Genomic DNA, 20,216 nt, shown 5'->3' with positions numbered 1-20,216 from the left:
TTCACAGCATGTCATTGCCTCATTGCTTAAGTGGTTTGTAAGTGATTTCCAATTTTCTAAAGCTTGTCAATTCCTTTGGGTCTTCTTTTTCACTGTGCTCATCTCTGTATGTCCTGTGCAACTATTTGCAAATCATCAGTACAATGTTATCACAACAATGCACTTTCTCTCCTCAACTTTCCCCGACATGCATTTTCTATGCTGCTGTAGGCCTGTTTTACATTCAGCAATTGGCAAGAGGAAGCCTGCTTCTTTCCCCGAATAGGCTATTAGGTCTAGTATAAAACTTTTTTTTTAAATAAATGTCCCATAGCTTTTGTAGCCTATCACTATACACACAAAAGTATGTGGACACCCCTTCAAATTAGTGGACTCTGCTATATCTGCCATACCCGTTGCTGGCAAGTGTTTAAAATCGAGCACACAGCCATGCTAGAGCTTCTCCGGTCAACTGTAAGTGCAGTTATGGTGAAGTAGAAACGTCTAGGAGCAACAACAACTCAGCCGCGAGGTGGTAGGCCACCCAAGCTCACAGAACGGGACTGCCAAGCGCTGAAGCGCATAGAGTCTAAAAATTGTCTGTCCTTGGTTGCAACACTCATTACCAAGTTTCAAACTGCCTCTGGAAGCAACGTCAGCACAATAACGGGAGCTTCATGAAATGGGTTTCCATGGCCGAGCAGCCAGCCTAAGATCACCATGCGCAATGTCAAGCGTCGGCTAGAGGGGTGTAAAGCTCGCCTCTATTGGACTCTGGAGCAGTGGAAACGTGTTCTCTGGAGTGATGAATCACGCTTTACCATCTGGCAGTCTGGCGGACAAATCTGGGTTTGGCAGATGCCAGGAGAACGCTACCTGCCCGAATGCATAGTATCAACTGTAAAGTTTTGGTAGAGGAGGAATAATGGTCTGGGGCTGTTTTTCGTGGTTTGGGCTAGGCCCCTTAGTTCCACTGAAGGGAAATCTTAACGCTACAGCATACAATTACATTTTAGACGGTTTGTCGAGATCGGTGTGGAAGAACTTGACTGGCCTGCACAAAGCCCTGACCTCAAACCCATCGAACACCTTCGGGATGAATTGAAACTCTGACTGCGAGCCAGGCTTAATCACCCACCATAAGTGCCCAACCTCACTAATGCTCTTGTGGCTGAATTTAAGCAAGTCCCCTCTGCAATGTTCCAACATCTAGTAGAAATCCTTCCCAGAAGAGTGCAGGCTGCAAAGGGGGGACCAACTCCATATTAATGCCCATGATTTTGGAATGAGATGTTTGACAAGCAGGTGTACACATACTTTTGGTCACCTCAAACCCTGTCCTGCAAATGAAATCACACCTCAACTCATGCCTCATACCCTCATACAATCACTGCTGTGATCCCTTCCCAACAAAGTGTAAGTAGCCCTCTCATTCCTATTCCCCATAATATGGTACTGTAAATGTCTTTATTAAATGCTTTAGGTTAAAATAATGAGTCTTTCACAATTTTTGAAACATGCTTTGTCGTCTCTGTGCGGTCCGCGCTTATCGCGTGGGTCTCCCATCCTCCAATTTTCTTAAGTCACCAGCCTCCACTGACACATACACGGTCACTGTTCGATTACCAATGGCAGTTAGGGTTATGTGATATCTGACACACAAACATATTGTAAAAACAGATAAAACCTATTCAATTATGGTCTCCCCATCAAACAACTGATGCTGCCGTCTGGCAAAAGCATCTCCAGTCCATCTGTAGAAATAGGCAAAGTTGAGGCAGTGTTCAGCAGACGCACAAAAAAGGGAGTTGCTATTACTGGACATTTGTGCTGTACTGTATTATTAGTAATCACCTCATTGTGGATGTGTTCAGTGCCAGGTCTCGCTGCATCTCATGCATCTGTGAACACAGTCACTGTTCTATTACCAATGGCAGTTAGGTGACACACACACACACACACACACACACACACACACACACACACAGATCACATTATCAATGGTGGTTTTGAATAACCTGGTGGAACCAACCTGATCGCTTTGTTTACCTTTCTATTTCACTTCAGACGATCAGGCTGGTTCCACCAGACTAGGTTACGCCCTGGACATTATATACATCTAAGAAGTAAAAATAGCAACAAATAGCGTCTTTTTAGATTAAATTATGTTTCACAATTGGGTTATCAAATGTATCAAAGAAATGAAGTGGGTTACCTTCTGTATTTGTACAAATGATGACCCTGTGAAAGCTGTTGCCGCTGACAGGTGAAGGTTGCTGGCTGGATACTTGCCAACATGTGGTTACTGTTACATTCATAGGAATACTCACAGAGAGGGTGTCTGCATGATGCTGATGAGGGCACCTTGCTGGTCTTCTCTATGCTGCATGTTCGGCTGCAAACTGGACATCTCTCGAACAACTGCAGAAGACAATGTTATGAGGTGGTGTTGACTGGGAGGACCAGTGATAGGGTGATAAAATAGACAGCCAAGTGGTGAATTACATTTTGTTCTTTAGAAAGGACAAAGCTTTTTGCAAATACACTTCACAACCAAAAGTATTCTACTAGTTGTATGTATCTGCTTGGCTGGGGAATGAACCTACTAGTTTTTCAAGCCGGGTATTTTTTAATACAACTTTTTACACAAGACAAATGACCTGCCCTTGTTGGGAGGAGGTGTCACAAGGGTACTTGTGTGGCATGACACACTTTTATTCTGAGGTCTTTTCTGACAAGTTGTGAAAATAGCAAGTGAAACAGTGAATGAAATGATTTTCGGAGGTCGGTAAACTGTTGCAATCACATTGACGGACATGTTATGATATCCACCTTACTCCTTCTGGTAGGTCTCCTTCTGGTAGGTCTCCTTCTGGTAGCATCTGTTCATGACCAGGAGATCAGTCTGGCACCCAACTCTGCACTTTGTCTAACAGAAAAACAGAGTCAACAATTGTCATCCTCCCTCAATTATAAGATAGCTCGAGAAATAATGTAATCTTGTTTGGAGGCTAATTTAATGCTTTACAGATGTAGACTGACTGGCTCCATTGGATTAGATTCAGGCCGGTGAAGCCATTACACAATGCAACCAACTGTGACATATTTTGCTATGGCCCTGGGTTGGTTTGAGTTTGTTGCTGCTAGTTAGTCAACTGTTGTAGTCAGACATGAGTTAACTAGTGGCAACATGGCTGCATTCAATATTTATTTCTGCCCTTCACATGGGTTGCACCTCGGTGGCTAATGTGACTGTTTCGTCTAAATTACACTAACTTAGTGACATGGAAATACGATGATATTGCTAAAGTAGGCAAATTAGTAGGAAACAACTTTGCCATTACTCTTACTAGCAAAGTTAGTCAAAAATAGCTAGCAATACTAATGTTAGCTAGCTAAAATACAGTGGTCCCCTCAATCTTAGTTAGCTGGCTAAAGTTATAGTGCATCTAAAGTCAATCTGGCCACATCACAATCATAATAAAACATTATTATTTTGAAATGTTATCATGTTTCCAAGCAAAATCTGAGTTGTATTGAGGTAGGCTAACATTAGCCAGCTAGCTAACTAGGTAGCGAACTTCAGCCATGCTAGCGATGATAGTGATAATGATAATCAAAATCCTGCATTGCATGGTCATTCGGTATAGGGCTTTTCAGTCTAAAACGGCCATGATCCTTTGAACACGTTGGGCGCGGTGAATCAACGGAGCCCAATTCAATGAAGGGAAGTGAAGTGGCGATTTGCACGTGGAGCTTGGCAAAAGGGGGCATGATTTGTTGACATAATTGTAATCCAAACCCAACCTTCATTTACTCGTTCCAAACACTGTTTTAGACGAGAATGACTTTATGACCAAAATTATCCTATTTACAGTACACTTTGTAGTCAATATTTACACCAGAATAAATGTTTCGGACTCATATTGATGCCACATAGGCCATTTTCAAAGGGATTAGTTGGTTTTTACGGACATTCGCTCTTTCAGGTTGAATTAGAAAATCCTTTTTGCCTCTTAACCCCTGTGCGGCCTCCGTCCTATATCGACATTAGCATAACAAAATTTAATAATTAAAAAAAAAAAAAAAAACATTTCAAATTATATCGTTTTATAGATACACCTCTCCTGAATCGAACCACGTTGTCCGATTTCAAAAAGGCTTTACAGCAAAAGCAAAACATTAGATTATGTTAGAGGAGTATATCGTAAAAGTAGCCACATAGCCATTTTCCGGCCAACCACATGCATCACAAATAACCAAAAAACAGCTAAATGCAGCACTAACCTTTGACAATCTTCATCAGATGACACACCTAGGACATCATGTTACACAATACATGCATTCTTTTGTTCGATAAAGTTCACATTTATATATAAAAACAGCATTTTACATCGGTGCGTAACGTTGACTAACTATTTTCCCTCAAATGCATCCGATGAAACAGAGCTACAATTTACTAAATTACTATTCGAAAACATTTTTAAAATGTAATATTGTCATTCTAAGATTTATAGATGAATATCTCTTGAAAGCACCTGTAATGCCAGATTTAAAATTAACTTTACTGGGTAATCATACTTTGCGATGAAAGGGGATGCGAAACTCTGAAAAATAGGCTAACGTTACAGGTCAGCGCCATCTTGGAACAATCGCATATCACATCTAGTCTTGTATACTATTGTCAATAATCCCTTACCTTTGGTTGTCTTCATCAGAAAGCACTTCCAGGAATCCCAGGTCCACAACAAATGTATTTTCGTTCAAAAAAAATACTCCTTTATGTTCCAAGAGCTTGTTCTTGTTAGCGCGTCTGAAGGCTGCTCCAAAACTTCCGTCGGCCACGGCACAGCCATTTCGAGAAAATGCATTTTCCCCCCATTTAGGTTTCGTTCAAACATGTCAAACGTTGTATAACATAAATCTTCAGGGCGTTTTTCAACAAGAGAGCCAATAAGATTCGAGGGGGACGATTGCATTGTGTTTCAAAACGTTTCGAAAGGGGAGGGTAACCAGGGGCGTCGGCGTCATAATGGTGATGGCCCTCTCCGTGTGACCACGTTCCACTGCGTCTCATTCATTCAATTTTCACAGTAGGAGTCTCAAATCACTTTGTAAAGACTGGGGACATCTAGTGGAAGCAATAGGAAGTGCTCAATGAACCATAGCTCACGGTGTGATTAATAGGCAACGTGATGAAGTTGAGTTCGCAATTCAGAATTCCACTTCCTGTTTCGATCTGTCTCGGGGTTTTGACTGCCATATGAGTTCTGTTATACTCACAGACACCATTCAAACAGTTTTAGAAACTTTAGGGTGTTTTCTATCCACAAGTATTAATTATATGCATATCCTAGCTTCTGAGTTTGAGTAGGAGGCCGTTTAAAATGGGCATGAATTTTTTTCAAAAATCGCTTTTTGCGCCCCCTATCCTAGGGGAACGCCAAGAGGTTTCTAATGGTTGAGGTAAACCTGAGTGTTTTAGATGGCCTAAAAGCTTTGGGCCTTGGTAACAAGTGATCTGTGGTGTGACTTGATAGATGTTTGGAGATGCGTAATGCCGTGTCACACGGACTGATTGCTGTGGTCGCCATCCCCCCATTCAAGATCAAATATTTAATGAAGGCTAAATTGTGTTAGAAACTCTTTACTTACATGTGACTGGTATTTAATTGAGTGTAACATTGAAGTGACTCACAGCATAATTACAATTTGTCACTCATTATGATAGCAGGAACCAACCTCAAAGTCCTGAATTGTGTATCTTCTAGAGCTCTGAATGACATTTCCATAACAGGTATAGGGCCACAGGGACTGCAGCTTGCCTCTAGCTGTAAGTACTCATAATGAGTCAAAAGTGTCATTCAATTCCGCTTGTTTTGTATCGACCAGTGTGTCCATTACCTACCTCCAATAGACAAAAGAGCAGCACTAGTGCCCTACTAAACCTTGGCTGAGTCTGCAATACCACATTACATGTCTTCCCCGGTTTTTTACCCTCTTTAGCCCAGCTAGGTAATGGGCTTCCATAGTGTCTTCCTTAGCCAAAGACGATTCATCATTTTTATTTCCGCCCTAGCCTCAGTGTGTTGACGGATGCTAATGCATTCCTGTGAGGTCTGGCAGGGTTTGGCCATGAGCAGTCAGCAGGCATGTGGATGGCACGGCCTTATTAAATCACTGCAGTTTAATCTCAAATGTCACAGCAGATTAACCAGCCTTATCAATGAGAGACATAATTAACTGTTCTGTGACACGCCTCATGGCAGGCTAGGCCTACAGGGGAGAAATATTGCCGCTTGCTCTTTAATTTATAGTCAGTGCTGATAATGTCAGAGCAGGAACGGCAGTGGCAGATTATAATTAAGACAGACTTTCACTCTGAGCTGCAGAGACAACAACACTTTCTCACACTCATTCGCATTATATTATGTTTTTTTGTGTCCCTCCATTTCTTATGATATATTACAGTACTTCCTTCAATTTTATGATATGATACGAATGGTCCGGTGGTGGAAAAGCAGTCTCACAGTATCATACGTCTTAGCAGTCTCACAGTATCATATGTCTTAGCAGTCTTACAGTATCATACGTCTTAGTAGTCATACAGTATAATTGTTGCGTTAGCATTTGTGGCTAATGTTAGCTAGGTGGCTACTATCCCAGAGTCAGATGAACTCATGGATACCACTTGTATGTCTCTGCTTTACCAGAAGCATACCACCCTGCATCCCACTGCTTGCTTGCTTCTGAAGCTAAGCAGAGTTGGTCCTTGATGGGAGACCAGATGCTGCTGGAAGTGGTGTTGGAGGGCCAGTAGGAGGCACCTTTTCCTCAGGTCAAAAAATAAATAAATAATAATAATATCCCAATTCCCCAGGGCAGTGATTGGGAATATTGCACTGTGTAGGGTGCTGTTTTTCGGATGGGATGTTAAAACGGGTGTCCTGACTTTCTGTGGTCACTAAAAATCCCATGGCACTTATTATAAGAGTAGGGGTGTTAACCCTGGTGTCCTGGCTAAATTCCCAATCTGACCCACATACCATCATGGTCACCTAATCATCCCCAGTTTACAATTGGCTCATTCATCCATGTAACTATTCCCCAGGTCGTTGCTGTAAATGAAAATGTGTTCTCAGTCAACTTACCTGGTAAAATAGGGGTTACATTTTATTTTAAAAGTTTCTAACTAGTGTTACGCAATTGCTAAATACTGTTAGCACAATGACTGGCTTCCAGTTAGCATTGGCTCGTCAAACTACCTCTAACTTCCTTCATACTGGATGCAGAGACATAAAAATAGTATCTATGTGTTCATTTGACTCTGGGGAAGTAGACAAAGGGCTTCATTGCCAAAGTATCCCTTTAAGTAACCAGAGCATTATTACATATACAGATTGTAGGTAGAGGAGAGTCGTGATGAAAGTAACACGGGCGAAAATAACACTTTTTTCTCAAATAACATAGAAGCTAGAATGACATAGTGAAGTCAGCCCGTTCCTAATGTGGAGGACGAGGTCCCTGCAAAAAAACAGCCCAGTCTACCCATGTATCGCCAAATTATCAACAAAAGGTGGTTATGAGCGAGTTTAAAAAAAGTTTAAAAAACGGACTTGGAAGGGTTTTTTGGTTGTAGAGTTGTTGACAAAACGGACATTTTCTTATGTAATTTTCTTAACTAAATGACAGCATAGGTTTCAAGTATTATAATAGTTATTCTTGGGTGTTAGCCTGGTAGAAGTTACAGGAGATGCGGGTGGGACGAAAGTAACACAATGTTAACTGATGACCTGGAATAAAATAACATTTAAGCACAGGCCATTGTCTCCTCTAGTTCATATTGCTTTTGTAAAGTTAGCAAAATATCAACAAGTGACTGAATGTTTGAAAATTATATATGGCATCATTAGAATAATGCCTTAATCAATTGACTTGATCGATCAGCTTCTCACATAAGCTTTTATGGACAGGTTAGTGGTTAAAAATATGTATCATTATGATTCTGGGGGTCAAACCATAGAAATGTGATAAGCATGATGAGTTTGCCGTTTGTGAAAAGTATAAAAACGTTTATTCTATCAAGACATGAGTAACGCGCATGGGCAAGGACAACTGGAGGTCACCTGATTGGTAGGGCTAAGCATGAATAGTAATTGAAAATGGTGAAAAACATCTCTTACTACATTCCCATTGAAGTGAGATGATGTGATTAATTTGAGTCCAATTAATATTGTAAGGCGATGTTGACACATGGTTTATTTTAAATTAACATTTCTAACCTACAGCATGAATTATTCAAATCGACACAAACATGAAATGATTGCTAATTGTACATTTGTTGAAAGTAATGAGCATTACAAACCACAAACATGGAGATAAGACAGATATTGTGCACTTCCTGCCAGCTGTTACTTCCGTCCCAAAGCTGTGTTAAAGCCAATTTAAGCTTGATCCGAAAATGTGGTCTGACGCTCCTTATAGAAGGTTGAGGAGTTGAGGAGCCTCTGGAGGCATGCAGAGGCCAAATTGAACTCGGTACCGTATCCCTGTGCGCCTCACAAGTGTTGTAACAATGCGGAGGGCTCCGTATCGCTCTTCATTGACATGATTGGTTGACGGTAGGTGGGGGTGGTACTATATAAACACGAACTCACTTCCTTGACAACAGTTCTACTCCACAGCTCTGCGCTGCGCCGCGAAGCGCAATAAGTATGAATGCACTGACTTCTGTAGAACAGGGGCGAAAATCTGATATCCACTTTGGAGGGGACAATTACATGACATTTTCTCAAGAGCAATTCCTGAGGGGGACACCAAAAGTAGTGCTGTAACACATAGCCTACATTGTAATATGGTAAATGTATATTGAGGAACCAAAGAAATAAGGTGTTTGCCGTACTCCTAACTACCGGTACCCAAAACTACACAACTAATCACAACAGCAATACCATTGCCTTTAACAAATCTTAGTTCAGTCACCAGTTTAAGTTGAGAGTGGGGGTATCCATGGCATTTTCCAATTATGTTCCTATTTTACAAGTAAAAAAAATTGAGAACCTTTCATAATGTTGCCAAACAAAGACTCAACAAACTTACCTGAGACTCCCTGTCTCTGCCAGTCTGTCCCTGCATATTTGTCCCCAACTCTGCTGTCTGTGTGCCATCTGTTGCCTGCTCTGCCTAATGACATCATTGTGAAACATTTCCATTAGAATTTCATTTCTTTCTTATGAACATTTTATCAACTAGTCTTTGAGATATTAGGCTACTAGGGTTCTTACTATGCGTTTTGGTGTATTGAAAAATACTCTGATGTCCGTCCTTTATTTGTCTGCCATTTTTCTACCTGGCTGGCTACACACACAGTGTGTAGGTTATTTACAGTAGGAGATGGGCTTCTATCATCTTCAATCATTCTATATGGGCTTCGATCTAAAAGGTAGCTAGCAAATGTGAAACGGATTAAAATGACGAGTTGACAGCTGTATGAGTTCACCATTTACACAACATATGCTGCAACCTTTTGTAATTTTAATAGTTTGTTTCATATTGGCTGGCTTCCAACAATAGCTGAATTTGCAAAGCTAGCGAGCACCAATTCAGTTTCAGTGGTGTTTGCTATAATCTTTGCTACCCGGGTTAAATAAAGGTGAAATAAAATAAATAAATAAAAGTTCCCTTGCGACAATTTAGCTTTTGCAACGAGACCATTAAATATATTTAAGACAATGGTAGAAGAGAGTGTAGTTCTGTTCAGTTTGGACTTCAGTTTATCGCTAACCTTATCACAGGGACTTTGAAGCACTAACTTACATCATCTGCATGCTGATTCCATCTTTGACGACGCCACATAAATGGAATAGGTACTAGCTAGCTTAATAGTTAATATTTGCGCGCTAGCTCTGCATATCCTCTTGAGCATCTGATCCCGTTAGCGGGATCAAAATCCAGCGAAAAATCATATCGCCAATTAGCATTAAAAAATTATCATAATTTTTTACAAAAATAAAAAATATATATATTTTTTTTTTATAGATACACCTCTCCTGAATCGACCCACGTCGTCCGATTTCAAAAAGGTTTTACAGGAAAAGCAAATCATTAGATTATATTAGATGAGTCCATCGTAAAAAGCAGCTTCATAGCCATTTTCCGACCAACCACTTCCATCACATATTATCAATAAACAGCTAAATGTAGCACTAACCTTTTACAAACTTCATCAGATGGCACCCCTAGGACATCATGTTATACAATGCATGCATTCTTTTGTTCAATAAAGGTCATATTTATATATAAAAACAGCATTTTACATCTCTGTCTGACGTTGACTACCTAATTTCCCCTCAAAAGCGTCCCGGTAAACAATGCTACGTTTCAATAAATTGCTATACTATAACGATTTTTTAAATGTATATTGTCAATCTAACATTTATAGATGAATATCTCTTGAGAACACCCGTCATACCAGATTTTAAATTAACTTTACTGGGTAATCACACTTTGCGATAAAAGGAGATGCGATACTCAGAAAATCAGCTAATATACAGTGCTCGGCGCCATCTTGGACGCAACAGTATGAACCATCTCATCTTCAATAATATTGTCAATAATCGCCTACCTTTAGTTGTCTTCATCAGAAAGCATCCCAGGTCCACAACAGATGTATTTTCGGTCAAAAAGTCCATACTTCACGTTCCATTAGCCTGATGTTGGTAGCGCGTCCTATGGCTCTCTCCAAACGCAGCTCTGCACTTCATACTGAAAGCAATCCTCGCGCATGTAGGTTCGTTCAAACATGTCAAACGTTGTATAAAATAAATGTTCAGGGCCTCTAACACCAAGAGAGCCAATAAGATTCGAGGGGGATGATTTCATTGCCTTTAAAACCGTTTCCAAAGGTGGGGGCAGACATGGCCGCCGGCGTCATAATGGTGATGGCCCATCCCCTGTGACCAATTTCAAACTCCTGTCATTCACTGAGTTTTGACTCTATAAGGCTCAAACCACTGTGAAAGGACTGGCGACATCTAGTGGAAGCAATAGGAAGTGCCAAAATATTCCTAAACCCCTGTGTTTTTCAATGGGATAGGTTTAAAGTCAATACAACACATCAGGTATCCACTTCCTGTCAGAAAATGTCTCAGGGTTTTGCCTGCCAAATGAGTTCTGTTATACTCACAGACACCATTCAAACAGTTTTAGAAACTTTAGAGTGTTTTCTATCCATATATAATAAGTATATGCATGCCCTATCTTCTGAGTTTGATTAGTAGGCCGTTGAAAATGGGAACGATTTTTTTTCAAAATGCGCTGTGGCGCCCCCTATCCTAGGGTATCCTCAAGAGGATATTCAGCTAGTGTGTGTGTGCGCGATTGACTGGATGAACCTCACGGCAGTTACGTAGCAAGCTAAGGAACTGGCAGTGGATCAAACCATTGTGAGGCAAAGGGCGGGGGGTCGCAATCTTTTGAAACTTAAAAACGCGCTATTAAGTGTCTATAATTAGCACAATTGCTTTCATTGCGTATTATTAATATTATTTAAATTACATAGTTATGTTTCAGTGATATATTGGGGGGGACAAATGATATTTTTCCCAGGATGGGGGGGTCGTGTCCCCCCCGGGATTTCCGCCCCAGCTGTAGAGGCTGTATCACCGTAAATGCTGCATGGACAATGCAGATGTCAGATTGACCATGCAGCGCCTTTAACTCCCGCCCCGCCGTCAGGCACAAAAGTAATGTTCCGGTCGTTCTGTTCTCTGTGTATTTAATTTAAACTAATTTACCCTAGAAAGGAAATTACAGTTGCTAATAGTAGAGGACATACTGTATATAAATTGTTTGTCATAAAATATGGTGTCTCTAGCTCTATCTTTTGTCCCTTTTCTCCCATACCCCAAAAACATGACCTGGCTGGAGACAAAGGAAAAGATATATTTGAGATTTACTTCGAAGGATACAAGACCATCTTTTAGGGAAAATAATATTAAACCAGTAATCCAAATTGCCACGTTGCATAGATAATTGGGTGTAAAAAATCTATCATTTGGCATCTTATGTTCATTGTTTCTCATCTCATCTTTTGTTTGACTTCGACAGGCTGGTGATTCGTCAGAAGCCATCGTAGCGAGAGGAGTGATTGGCCAGATTCCCAGCATCGTCATCACCTCCGAGACCAGCCCTTTCTTACCTGTCCTTAGGGCCAGTTCCCGTGGTTCCCGTACAAGGCCATCCAATGGCAGAATAGATGTGGGGTCTGTTACTAAGGAGCCACAGGAGAGTGTCCAGCAGAGGTCAACACTTCCCTCTAACTCCTCTAACAGTGACGCCTCTACACCACTCATCTGATCACAACCACAGTACATGATAAATTATAATAAATGCCAGGGTCTGTACTCAACATGAAACTTTTTTGCAAGTCAAGTTAACCCCCATGTGAATACTCTTGCTGGATGTTCTCTATTGAAAAGGTTTTGTTTTGTCTCTTTGTTAATGTGGTACAACCAGGGCCGGCTCCAAGCATAAGTGACGTAAGCGGTCGCTTTGGGTCTCCGGCCGCCATGGGGCCCCCGAACCAGGAACTCATTTCAGGTCTCAACATACTGTTCTCTACACCACATTGCAAAATGTCTAGGAAAAGTACCATAAAACTAAATCAATGTATCTCCGCCATCAACAGGGAGGCCACAGTGGGGGTGGGCGAAATCCCACTTAGGGCCCCCAAAAGGCTAGACAAAGTACAGAAATGGAATTGGTTGTGTTGTCTGCTAAGCTTTCACCTGGTCCTCTTGAGTGAGCTACAATCGTAAGGAAGTCTGTAAAATCAGACAGCAGCCCAACTGTTTCAAACCCATTTCAAACATTTCCCCTAGCCCAAGACCCCTCATCTAAGATCTGCTAAAGGCTGAAACCGATTAAGTAGAACTATTGTGTGAAGTAATGCAGACATGACTAAAAAAGGCTGAGCTGGAAATGGCTATCTGAGGGATCTATCTTAGCTGGGAGACACTGCCAGTGGTTGGTGGAAATGTCAGGCTGTCTAGGGCAGGGGTTCTCAAACCTCTCATTGGGGACCCCCAGCTGTTCAATGTATTTTAACTATTCCACAGCTAGCACACCTGATTCAAATAGTCAATTCATCATCAAGCCCTTGACTATGTGAACCTGGTGAGTTACAGTAGTTCAGGGCTACAACAAAATTGTGAAGAGTCTGGTGTTCTCCGAGGAGAGGTTTGAGAACCACTGGTCCAGGGTATTGATTGAAGTCCTTAATATGGGTCCAGGCTGTAGTCAGCCCAGATTCTTTCTCGAGGCCCCTGGCCTGTGTGACAGAATCTGGCCTGACTACAACCTGGACCCACATTAAGAACTTCCATCAATACCCTGGCCTTAAATGTCTTGAGCATTAGAATGTGTAGGACGCTGCACAATAAATCCACAACTCAGGGCTGAATTTGATAGAACCTGCAATTTAATTGTGCAAGACAAATTCCTTCTTGATGGTAATAAAGTATTCTTGTCACAGTTGTCGTCGGATGAAGCGGACCAAGACGCAGCGGGGAAATGTGCACTCATCTTCTTTTTTATTTAGTTGGCAAAGAAGGTGAACCAAAAATAAACACGTACATAAAACACAATGACGAAAACAGGCCGGTAAGGCATTAAGGCTATACCTAGCACAATCTCCCACAAAACACATACCTATATATAGGACTCTCAATCAGAGGCAACTAAAAACACCTGCCTCCAATTGAGAGTCCAACACCCAATTACCTTGACATAGAAATACTAAACTAGAGAGAACATAGAAATACAAAAAACATAGAACATAACCCAAAACCCGGAAATAATAAATCAAACACCCTTCTAAACAAACCACCACCCCGAACCACATAAAACAAATACCCTCTGCCACGTCCTGACCAAACTACAATAACAAATAACCCCTATTACTGGTCAGGACGTGACAATTCTATTGCTGTATTTACGCAGTATAACTCTTTTCCCCATAGACAAATAAAATCACTGAATGGTTTTAACTATTGTAGATGCGTCCAGTTTATGGAATAAGAAGTGGTTGGTCAATGGGCAGTAGCTTAGTTGGTAAACAAAGACACTGCAATAACATTAACTATGGCAGATTTGAATTCCAGCCTCAGTTTCTCACCCGTTCCTCTGACTTCAATCACCAGACTAGTGTTAACTCATACTACTGTGTTTTGATGGAACCAAATAGACTGACAGACTACAGGACACAATGGTTGAGAGTGATTGATAGCACTTGTGTGTGTACAGGTGAACAGTCCATGTACATCTGTTGAGTGTCTGGTCTCCTATTTATTATGGTCTCCTGCTTTTTAGATTATGCTTGTAATTACGCAGTGTAAAATGTTATTTGCTTTGTAAGAAGCTGCATTTATTACCAGTAAGTATTGTATTTCAAAATTTTCAATATTTTGAAAAGATTTCCACACTAAGATAACCATACGTATTTCTATTTCCGTACCGCGGGGGTCTTTCTGATTGTAATTCATGGGAGAATCGGTATCAGACAATTCATTTTGGAGCTAAGGGCTCTAATGGAACAGTTGAAATAATGGATAATAATAACTTAACTCCTTGTGCAAGCAAAGAAAATATGCATTTTTTTCATCAGTGGTGTGTTTCCAGCAAACGGACTTGTTGCTGATTAAAAAAAAATCAGCGTAGGATGAGGTAGCGCACAAAAAAGTACTTTTTCGCTTAAGTTTTCATTTACAGAATCAAAATCGAAAGTTCAATGTGTTTCCATCGCATTTTAAACTCTTAAAAAATAAAAGTTTACATGATGAGATGAATATGGATACTTTATATCAAGCATCGATCATCATATCACCCGAATAAGACCCTCTTTATTTATTGGAAAGGCGTGTGAAGTTCATCAGAATTTATTTAATCTGTAGCCTAATAAACTGCATGGTTTCCCGAGTCGAAGTGGGAGGACCGTATCATGTCATCGCATGACTCCAAGTTTACTCCGATATGATGGTTATTATATCAATATTTGTGTGTAAAGGCGTTTTCTCCGCCATTTCTAGCATAATTCGTTTTACCGACGCAAAACGATCCCACCATGTCGAACAAACAAATTATCTGTCAACATTTATACAATTTTACCAAAACTTCCTAATTACATCACAGGTTCACAACTGTAGTGATTTTTTTAATATGATATGACTTTACACGCATAAAAACTGGATGGAAACGTGGTTAGTGATTCACAACGTCGCATGGCCAGAAAAGTAGGCAGAGAGACTTGAGAGTTCAGCTTCATTCCAGATGGAAAGGGATTGAAAGGTTGATACAAAAGCATTCCTAACGGTGAAAACATATTTTCACCCCCTGCTCTCAGTATCTCAGAGGTGAAAGTGTTTCTAAAATAGATTCAATTGCAGTATGTTTTCCAAATAAATGTTATTCAGTCTTATCAAATGGCAAGTTGTAATCTATTTTGTTGTTCTGTAGTTTAATGGTGTTGAGCTTAAATGCAGATGTTTAATTCTACATTTGTTTGTGTGTTTGTATTATTGACAAGCATCTATCTTACAGGAAAAGGACGATATGTTTAGAAATATGAAAAAGGATTTAATGTAGATTTGTTACTTTGCCTATAGTATGTCTAATCAGTGTTGTTCTAATTTATTTTTCTAAATAAATACATTTTACTTAATGTATCCTCCACCTTGTGATGCATCAGTATTTTTGAAGTATTGTACAAATACAAAAGGTAAATAAAAGATAATAAAAGATTCAATGTGAAGTTTTTACAGCTTAGGTCTACATAGATCTCATAATTACTATGATTTCAAATGTAAAATTGCAATTACACCACTCTGCACAGTATGTGGTTGTTGTAACTTCCTCACCATTAGAGGATTCTCCAGTGTCTTTTTTTCCCTTTCCCCGCTCCCTGTCAGCAGTCATTACCTCATTGACTTCTCTCCCTGGAGGTCCGGTGTGGAACGCTGTTATCAAGAGGCTGCTGTGTGAAGACATGCACTGGCACACACACACACACACACACCACACACACAGAGGTCTTCCCTTAAAACCTCTGATCTCCTGAGCCGGGCGAGGGACACTTGCGGGTGGCTGGATCTTGTGGAACAGCAGATTTATGGCCCCAAGTAGTGAATTTAGGGATGAAGAATCATGGATGGCTTTGTTATCCTCTTTGTTCTCATTAAATACCCTCTGAGCCCAAAGTATGTGGCCACTAGCAGAACTGACCTATTCTTCTCTGGTAGGAGGTTGAACTGCAAAACACCTATAGGATCAATACTCAGAGTCATACAGTTGATGAAAATAGTCTCCACAAAATATATGTCATAGTTACAGATTTGGCTTGAAATGGCGTGTTGTGGCTGTCTTTGTTAGTGTGTGTGTGTGTTTGCGTGTATATGCGTGTGACTGCAAGTGCGTGAGGGAATAGGACAGGGTGAGAGGGAGCGAAAGAAGGATAGAGGGTGAGAGGGAGACAGGGAAAGAGTTATGCAGGTTATTTTTAAAGCATTCCCTCCGTAGATAAGTGACAGGAAATCTCGGATGACAAAAGCAGTGGGCCTGTACACCCTTAAGTGTGTGAACTGATAAATGTGTGCGTTTTTCAATGTGTATGAGAAGAATGTGTATGATAAAATGAGTTTCCATTGCACTTGACATTGGCATCCTAAACCTTTTCATGTTGCTAATTGAACATTGACCCAAAGAAGGAATGTGTTGATGTCGGATACGTCTCCTGACAAATAATGGAAAGTATTTGAAGTTGGTGGTTGAAGATATCCCTCTAGTGGTGTAGGGGCTGTGCTTTGGAAAAGTAGGTGGGGTTATATCCTGCCTGTTTGGCCCTGTCCGGGGGTATCGTTGGACAGGGCCACAGTGTCTCCCGACCCCTCCTGTCTCAGCCTCCAGTATTTATGTTGCAATAGTTTGTGTCGGGGGGCTAGGGTCAGTCTGTTATATCTGGAGTATTTCTCTTGTCTTATCCGGTGTCCTGTGTGAATTTAAGTATGCTCCCTCTAATTCTCTCTCTCTCTTTCTCTCAGAGGACCTGAGCCCTAGGACCATGCCTCAGGACTACCTGGCCTGATGACTCCTTGCTGTCCCCAGTCCACCTGGTCATGCTGCTGCTCCAGTTTCAACTGTTCTGTCTGCGGCTATGGAACCCTGACCTGTTCACTGGACGTGCTACCTTGTCCCGGACCTAAGGATGAAGAATTATGGATGGCTTTGCTATCCTCTTTGTTCTCATTAAATACTCACTCAGCCCAAAGTATTTGGCCAATGGCCAAAACCTGCTGTTTTGGACTCTCTCTCTACCGCACCTGCTGTCTCTAACTCTGAATGATCGGCTATGAAAAGCCAACTGACATTTACTCTTGAGGTGCTGACCTTTTGCACCCTCTACAACCACTGTGATTATTATTATCTGACCCTGCTGGTCATCTATGAACGTTTGAACATCTTGGCCATGTTCTGTTATATTCTCCACCCGGCACAGCCAGAAGAGGACTGGCCACCCCTCAGAGCCTGGTTCCTTTCTAGGTTTCTTATTAGGTTCTGACCTTTATAAGGGAGTTTTTCCTAGCCACCGGGGTTTTAGACTGGATTTCTGTACAGCACTTTGTGACAACGGCTGATGTAAAAAGGGCTTTATAAATACATTTGATTGAATGTGATTGACTGATATTTCACCAACAGCAGTTTTCACCGACATCATAAAAAAATCTATAAAATAAAGCATAGCTTGATCCAACTATGAAGAGACATGCAGTCATGAGAATTTTTTTATTTATTTAACTAGGCAAGTCAGTTAAGAAAAATGTCTTATTTACAATGACAGCCTAGGAACAGCGGGTTAACTGCCTTGTTCAGGGAACGACAGATTATTACCTTGTCAGCTCGGGGATACGATCTAACAACTTTTCGGTTACTGGCCCAACACCCTAACCACTAGGCTACCTGCCGCCTCCCATGACATGCAGTCATGACTTCTCATCAATATTGCGCTAAGACTATCTGGATACATTGGTTTTTACAAACCACTAATTTCATCAGATCGGCCTTGGCGAGTCTGTAACATTCTAATTCTACTGAATATGCAAAATGATTTATTTCAACACATGTACATTGGGGCTCTGGCATTGCTTGCTTGCTGCTTGCTTGCTAGTCATGTCCCTGATAATGGATTTGCACTATCAGTCACACATTACAGAACATGGGATGGGAAAATGAGAGAGATTGCCTAAGGGCTGAACCTGCCAATCAACTGTCAATTTACTGTGAACACTGAGGCTGTACGTGCTTTAAGTTACAGTTTTAACAGTGGCCAAGTAGCCTACTGTGGCTATTTGATCATAATGTAGGCTTACCAGATTGGCCTACCATTAAAAACAATGGAGAAAATGCATCCCATAACATTTTAACATGGAAATAGATGTTCTATCATTTAGCCTACAGTAGCAGCCAATGTGTGGTGTTCAATGTAGGCCCATGTGACGTTTGAAAAAAACATGCAGGGCTTGACATTAACCTGTTTATCCACTTGTCCTTCAGACAAGGAGGTGACTGAAAATGTTGTTGTGTTGTTTGATGCAAGAAACCACTTTACAAAACAAAATCCATTATTATTCCCATATCATTATTACAGAGAATCAGACAAATTATGATACCCTCTGCCTATTGGCTAATTATCTTATTCAAGCCTGTCTCAAAATACAACACTGCCCCTTTAAGACAAAAAGAGCTCTTTACCTGACCGGCTTTTCAAAGATGTCTAGAAATGTACACGTTTTTTTCTCTTGTAAGATGCAATCACTCCCCTATTGCTGACTACAAATGATCTATAACTGGGCTAATAACTCACCAACTAGCAAAGGATATGAACAAAATGTGCACACGTGGCTACATGCAGCTTTTGCTTTGAACTCAAAACCAGCCCATCTACTCACTGCAAATTAAATTGTTCTTTAAAGCAAACATATTTGTTGATCTTTTGTTAATAAAATAATTGTTTTGCTCCCGGATCCCTTAGTATGATTTAAATGATAGTTTTTAACCCCGGTGCTGAGTTAATGTAGAACGGCTAATTGTACAGCTAATAGGCTATGTGTTTGTAGATCGACCAAGGTGAATTAAGTTGAAGCTACTGCAACTAATATCCGGACCTCACTAAAACTCAGACCCTGGCTACGGTCCTGGACACTTCATTTGACAAATAACGTATGTATATCGACTGCAATGGGATGTACTTTTTAAAAGTCATTATTTCCACATTCAAATGGCATGCTCAGTAATAAGTGGTTATGCCCATAGGCCTAGAAGAACAAGAAAATTACAGCTACTGCAGGATAGCTCCAACTCGCACTATTACACATGAAGAATGATCAACAAGAAGATTACAGTGTCCAAAGATGTTGAAGTCCATGCCTCGACTGACAAACTGCACATCCTCGGTACACTACTTTTTCTGTGTGTCAAGTAACACAATGGTTTAGCAATTTCAGCTGAAATTTCTCTTTGAAAAGTTAGACGGTATCCTCCAGACAAACGAAATGATTTATGTATCTGTGATACACCGAAGTCCCCTCTGGTCTGTTATTTAATGCAGTTATTATTATTATTACAGTTTAATGATAGCAATGGACTCAGGACAATTGATAAATATGTGTGATATGGATCTTTCTGCAGTGAAAATTGCCTCTGTTGTTGTTGGCTATCTAGCCCCACTCTCATCCAAGGGCATTTATCATATTGTGACACATTATCACACATATTTTGTATTTTTTTTGTAGATTCAGGGTCCATTTGTGAATTTTACAGTGTTCCAGAGCTATTCATGCAAACCCAGAACAAGGTCAATATAAAAGGATGGACAGAGGCTGAGACATCAAGTAACATGCCTCATTTGATGGGGATATGTTTGCATTGGTGTACCTTTACTATGGTTATATATATATAGCATACCACTGCATTTACTGTACTAGAGCTGGGACGAACAAACCCACCACTTATCGTAGATATTTTGCTGATATCATTCATTATGATAAATAACCTATAAGGCCCTACTAGAGAAATATGAAGTCTGAAATTAAATAACTTTGTTAATATGAGTGATTGTTAATGGGACAATTGATAGCTAGTAGTTTTAAGGGTAATATAAAAAATAACTGATAATTCAGTCAATTTAT

At 40.5% G+C, this 20,216-nt stretch overlaps 1 protein-coding gene across 2 annotated transcripts in view; it reads left to right on the top strand.

Moving 5' to 3' along the window:
* Positions 1-13,781, top strand: part of opn4a (opsin 4a (melanopsin)) — an 85,132-nt gene extending 71,351 nt beyond the window's left edge. Inside the window, 3 exon segments of one of the 2 annotated variants that reach the window (NM_001279057.2) lie at positions 12,088-12,281; positions 12,496-12,579; positions 13,514-13,781. In NM_001279057.2, the coding sequence (NP_001265986.1) occupies positions 12,088-12,281; positions 12,496-12,517 (216 nt within the window). In that variant the 3' untranslated portion in view covers positions 12,518-12,579; positions 13,514-13,781. 2 annotated transcript variants of the gene reach the window in all.
* The last annotated feature ends 6,435 nt before the right edge of the window (positions 13,782-20,216 follow it).

This window comes from Salmo salar, chromosome 01, assembly GCF_965601325.2.
Source record: "Salmo salar chromosome 01, fSalSal1, whole genome shotgun sequence".
Taxonomy (NCBI): domain Eukaryota; kingdom Metazoa; phylum Chordata; class Actinopteri; order Salmoniformes; family Salmonidae; genus Salmo; species Salmo salar.
Note: the sequence above shows the minus strand (reverse complement) of the source record. Positions and strands in the feature narration are given on the sequence as shown.